This window comes from Benincasa hispida, chromosome 11 (genome assembly GCF_027475165.1).
Source record: "Benincasa hispida cultivar pf3 chromosome 11, pf3_genome.v1.1, whole genome shotgun sequence".
NCBI lineage: Eukaryota > Viridiplantae > Streptophyta > Magnoliopsida > Cucurbitales > Cucurbitaceae > Benincasa > Benincasa hispida.
Window position 1 is genome coordinate 24635925 of NC_143488.1, and position 6000 is coordinate 24641924.

Here is a 6000-nt window from a genome sequence, read left to right on the forward strand (position 1 = left end):
ACCAATTGGTAAGATTGTGAACTTGTGCATACACATGTCAGGTCGGGTATAAAATTTTTCTTTCATAAAATGAAATAAAATATTTATGGTCTATATAAAAAATTACTATGTCAGTAAAAGTATAAGATATCCAAATGTAATGAAGTCAAGACTAGGATGCTTACATTGCACTCGACCCATGAACTCAGTTCAATCAATTCCTTGAAAAATTGATTGGCAAGTGGTTTAAACGAATTCTCTCGAACCTCATTATCGGTATTCTCATCTGAGATCCAACCCATCATTTCTGTAAAGATATTAAATAGAACATCATGTGCTACATTGTACGCGATAATCGCTCTGCACCTGGGAGAGGATACTTAACCACACTTTTCTTCTTTACTTTAGCTGGAGGTGTATATTTATCAATAACTTTTCTCTTACGAGTTAGTTCTTCGAGATTCCTACATAAACAGATAACAAAAAATTACTCATCAAGAAATATAAAAATATAAACAAAGATTACTGATCAATAAATTACTCACCAGTGTAATTCCTTCTGTGGTCGTAACAATACAAGAAGTGTCAGCCTCTGGGATGTCAGACATGTCAGCCTCTGTATGTGGCATGGTAAGTCAGACATGTCGGCCTCTGTTCGTGGGACATCGGCCTCTATAGGTTTGACGTCAGTGGGTGATGTTGTGGTGGTATCAGGCTCTAAAGGGTGGATGAGAGTAGGTGAAGGTGGTATTTTGAGGCTTTACAGGGAGATGGGAGTATCAGAGGCAGTCGCATCAGTGGTATTAGGATCCTGAGATGGGATGGGTAACCTTGTCGTCTCCTCATTCACCGTGGAACCCTTCAATTAGTAAAGTAAAATGATGAGTTCACGAACATGTAAAACTAAACACGTAAAGACATAAAATGATAGTAAATGCAAACCTTGCACATAGACTGCAACAATGACAGGATGACCGACAATTGTCCTTTCATGTCTGTCATGTTTTCCTCCATATTGGATACACGACTATCTAAACTCGATATACGACCATCCAACCTCGATAGTGAGCTGTCAATGGTTCGCATGTATGAATAAATAGAATCGTTGGGATTGGTTCCCTCCCTGTGGGCAGCACACTCAGGACACTCTTCATCCATAGATGGCTCTCTATGGGAGTCCACAAGATGGACATCAGGTGGGTTCAACTCGTCCTCATCGCGTATGTCCCCCACCACATCATGGAACATATCATCACTAGATGTGTATATCCCTCCTTCCACCCTTCCATATTCAGCATCCTCGTGCTTAGAATGCTCGTGTTCATCCTCTCCCTCCACCCTTCCACATTCATCATTGTTACCTCCACGATGATCATCACCGTCACTTTCAGAACTACCCCCACTACTCGACTTATTACCACTTTCAAGACTATCATCATTGGCACCTAGATCAAATATAGGTCGTCTATCCACTGGGGTATCCCGAAACTCCCTCTCAGCGCCTGTCATGACAATACCCTCTTTAACCTTTATCTGCATTAACAGCTCAGTAAACTGATTAGTATCAATTTAACAATCAAATAAAGATATTATGCATAGAGTAAACATACATTGTTAGACTCGAATATCTCTTTCGAGTACTTTGAAGGACACTGAGTGGGAGCATGACCATCGTAATATACGAGGCAAAGCCACCTTACTCCTTCACTCTACAATGTTCCCAATTATCAATGCAACTAGGATCTCGTACGTCTATACCTAAATAAAATTTAACATATATTAAGAATAATTGTAATGTTAAATCAAACAACACGATTATTATGTTAAGTAAATTTACCTGGACGCTTGTGGAAATCCACGCAAAGAGTACTTCACGACGTAATTTTTATTTCCTTTCACATTCGTCTTGTATAGACTACTCTTATCATTCAATGCAATCTTTAAGAGATCGAGTGTCCTCTCTCAAAAAATGGTGTCCTAGTCTAGACTATTTAGTACTCTATGTTTTGAACGTCATTAAAACAATTAAGGTCCACTACATTTTTCTGTTTGTTATTTCCCATCATTGCAACCTCAGTATAGTAGACTAATGTGATCTTTACAGCATCCTCGTCATTTCAAACTCCAACTCCTTGTATTTTTCTTTTAGTAGATGGACATGTAAGGTGTCCTTCGTCACTCGATTACCAAAATACTTGATTACAAGTTCATATGAGGACTGCTCATTCTGATCAACTCGCGTAGGGGATCAACACAAACCAATCATCAACAAAAAAATCATCCTTCGAAAAAATTGACGACATTTCCATAAATAGAGAATGAGATTGAGTCAGATCTCGTGCTCTTCACTTCTCTCAACAACCTATGATGGATAATTGGGTCATTAAACACCATGTCAACGTCTACAAATCGCCCAAAAACTATACTCTTGAACATCTCTAATTACCTTGGGGTAAGTTTCTTCTTCATAATCTTGTTCACATTAGCAATGTAGGCCAAGCACATTACTTGATCGGGAAATCGGTCGACTACGAGTATTCTGAAACGTGTTGACATCTTAAATCGCTCCTGCATGAAATAGAGATTGAATCAGTAAACTCCTTCAGAAAAAAAAACTTGTAAAAAACATTATGTTTAAGTCTCGCTGGTATCGTTCTCATTGGCTTCGCTCTCATTGGCTTCGCTCTTCCTGGTTTCGCTCTTGCTGGTGTCGCTCTCTAGTGTTGCTCTCTCTAGTGTCGCTCACATTCTCTCTTTTTACTCGTCTTCAACCACAGAAGACATCGAAAACATATTTATAAACCCTAGAACGACCCACCCTTTCTGGTGTCATTCTCTCTAGTATCGCTCTCGACAATTTCACTCTCACTTATCTTGCTCACAAACTCTTTTTACTCGTTTTCCACCACAGAAGACAAAAAAAACCACGCGTTCACAATATTTCAATATTTCTAAACCTAGAACGACCCACAAAACCCCATTACCGATCAGTTTAAGACATTTTCAAGCACAGATTGAAAGATTTATAAATCAATTCGATTTTTCGGCGGCAGTGGAATCGTTTGCAAGCCCAAATGATGGATTCTAAAATTTTTTTAGTTTATGAGTGATACAAAGCCATTATGCTTGGAAAATTTGAAGGAAGAGCTTTTAGTTTTGGTTGGTTTTCACTAAAATGGTAAGAAGATGAAGAAGTAAGGGCGTAATTTGGTATGACGATGGTGTCAGCAATATTATTTTTTAAAAATTGATAATTTGATATTTTGGACCAAAAAATAATCATCCTTACAAATTTCCCTTAACATTTCAAGTGGCCATAAAACCTCAAATACTTACCAAAAGAAAACGTCGAACACCCAAAACACAGTCACACAGCGCTCCAACACTCCTTAATCTCCAATCTAGCACTTAAATATCATTGGTAAATTAACCTAACCTGAAATCAAATGGGTATTCAATATATTTCAAGAAACTAAAAAATCCAACAAGATCTTTCCCAAAATCAATCTCATAGAACTCACCCAAATGGAGCCCCGACGAAATTCACAGAGCGACGACGATCGACAGAGACGTGCGACATTGCAGCGACTGGGCTCCAATCGGCATCAATGAAGACCGCGACGACGAGATCTGGAAAGAAACTGATGTGGTAAAAGCGAAGGCGGCAGTGCGACCTTCCAACGACGACAGTGGAATTTACGGCGGAGACGTGAGCCACTGGTGATGGTGACGATCGGAGCTGGTGGCTGACGGTGTGACTCAGAGAGACGGCAGAAGGAGAGGATGCGTGGGGGGCTGGCGGCTGAATGTGCATGAAGATGAGAGTCTCTATTCTTTTCTCTTTTTTTTTTTTTTTTTACTAAAATATATATATTTAAAAGGTAAAATAAACCCTAGTTGACTGGTCAAAGGCCAATTTATATATATATATACATATTCTTTTTTCCCTTTTCAAATCTTAATCTTCCACCATTTAAATTCTAAAACCCATATCTTTTATCACAAATCCCTAATTATCTTTTCAAAATAATTTAATTTGGCCCCAAAATCTTAATGAATTAAAGGAAAATAATCCGAAATTACTTAGAATAATTCCAATATCTCAAATCGTTTAACAATTAACTCCAACAATTCCATAACAAATTAATCTAATTAATTATTTTTTCGAATTTGGCTTCAAAACTCAAAATTAAAGAGAATATTACATCCAGTAATCTAGGACAATTATTTTAAATTCATCTAAAATTTTGAGATGTTACATAATGTGTTGTGTTCATTTGTTTCTTTCTAAAATTCTTTTTTTTTTTTTTGGATAAGTCGTTCCTACCTAATATTCAAATTTTTATTAGACAAACCTTGTGAAATTTTTAATGATAGTTTATGTGTTGATTATAGATTTGTTACTAATTTTGGTTGTTCTTTTTTTGATTCATTCTCTTTCTTTGTGGATTTGTTTGATGAAAACTACGTGGAATTAACTATTGTGTTCTTTTTTATAAGCTTGTTGAATAGAATAATGGTGTTTAAATAAGAGTATTGGATAGGCTTTAGTAAAATATGAGGTTTGTGTGCGGTTTGTACACTACTACAGAAATTGGATTATTTGACGTTTTTCCAATGTCAAGTAGTGGGTATACTTGACGCTAATAAAAGCGTCGTGTATTCGACTATCAAGTATAATGTCATAAGTTGATACTGTAAAAACGTCAAGGGAAATAATTCTTGACACAATTTGTGTGTCAAGAAATATAATACACTTGATACTGATGACATGTCAAGTGTATTAATTCTTGACACTTATTATTGTGATTACTCGTGACATTTTTTATTTGTCAAATATATTTTTATCTTGACACGAAATAATGGTCAAGTAATCTAATTCTTGACACATTTCCAATGTCATCTATGTTTTTTTTCCAAATTAAACATTCGAATTTAATTTCCATTTCTCATTTCCTGCCTTACATTTGTTCCAATAAGACAATTTCATCAATTAAAATAAACAGTTGCACATATTTCAGGTCTATATATCAACCCAATATATCCAACGTAACAATTCAGAATACTAAAATAAATAATTCTATTCTTCCATTACTCATGTCTATATGAATGATTCCAAAATTTACAAGACCAATCGTACAACAGTATATACTCTATCAACCCACCCCAATATATGATAATTCCAAAATTGTAAGACCAATCTATATGTGCTATGTATTCTAAAAATCACAAGACTAAAATTCTATCCTCCACCACACATTTCTTTGAAGTATATAACCTATAATGGCTGAATCAATGGCTCTAAGTATATCCTAATGTCATCCCCTGGTTGTTTTGGACCTGAAATGAATATTAATAACATCATAAACTTTCTTTTCATACACAACCATGGAGGAAGATTATAAATGACCATCACAACTGGCCAACAACTATACTTAGAGCTAATATTACTATGTGGATTTAATCCATCTACTGACAATGCTAAACAAAGATTCCTAGGTTCAGAACTAAAGTCCGGCCACATGATGTCAACTAACTTCCAAGCTGGGGAGTCTGCAGGGTGACGTAATTTATCATCCATTTCTCTCTCATTAGCATGCCAAGTCAGGTTTTTAGCTCATTCAACACTTCTAAACATCCGTGAAAAACGTGGTATAGGAGGAAAATATCACATTATTTTGGCAGGGATTTTCTTCTTCTTATTTGTGTCTTTACCATATTTCCACCTTGACTCATCGCATTCAGGACACATAATTGCATTGGCATATTCCTTTCGATACAAGCAACAATCATTAGGCCATGCATGAATCTTTTCATATTCCATTCCTAGTGCACCTAATGTTTTCTTTGCTTCATACATTGATGTAGAGAGGTCATTAGTAGAAGGTAAGATATCCTTTAATGCTTTTAGTAGTTATGAGAAACTAATGTCACTCCATCCATGTCTAACTGTTAAGTTATACAACTTCGCTAATGTAGACAACTTGGTGAACTTTTTGCATCCTTCATACAATGACTTCT

The 6000-nt window shown here is 36.0% G+C and overlaps 1 protein-coding gene and 1 long non-coding RNA gene across 2 annotated transcripts; both read right to left on the minus strand.

Annotated features, from left to right (window-relative positions):
• Positions 1 to 722: 722 nt before the first annotated feature.
• LOC150032533 (uncharacterized) lies at positions 723 to 1503 on the minus strand. The gene is made up of 2 exons (XM_090307518.1): positions 922 to 1503; positions 723 to 838 (listed from the first exon to the last, which is right to left on the minus strand). The coding sequence occupies exons 1-2, from the start codon at positions 1486 to 1488 to the stop codon at positions 740 to 742; spliced, it is 666 nt and encodes a 221-aa protein (XP_090163644.1). The 5' UTR covers positions 1489 to 1503; the 3' UTR covers positions 723 to 739.
• A 95-nt stretch (positions 1504 to 1598) lies between these two features.
• On the minus strand, positions 1599 to 3797 carry LOC120091949 (uncharacterized). The gene is made up of 3 exons (XR_016524878.1): positions 3501 to 3797; positions 1817 to 2547; positions 1599 to 1737 (listed from the first exon to the last, which is right to left on the minus strand). It is a non-coding gene; the product is annotated as an uncharacterized LOC120091949 (long non-coding RNA).
• Positions 3798 to 6000: the final 2203 nt, after the last annotated feature.

Bases quoted from the DNA above. Each gene is read 5' to 3' on its own strand.
- LOC150032533 (XM_090307518.1), bottom strand. From the start codon at position 1,488: ATGACAGGCGCTGAGAGGGAGTTTCGGGATACCCCAGTGGATAGACGA. The intron at 839-921 runs GTTTGCATTTAC...TACTAATTGAAG, and splicing joins TGTTGCAGTCTATGTGCAAG to GGTTCCACGGTGAATGAGGA.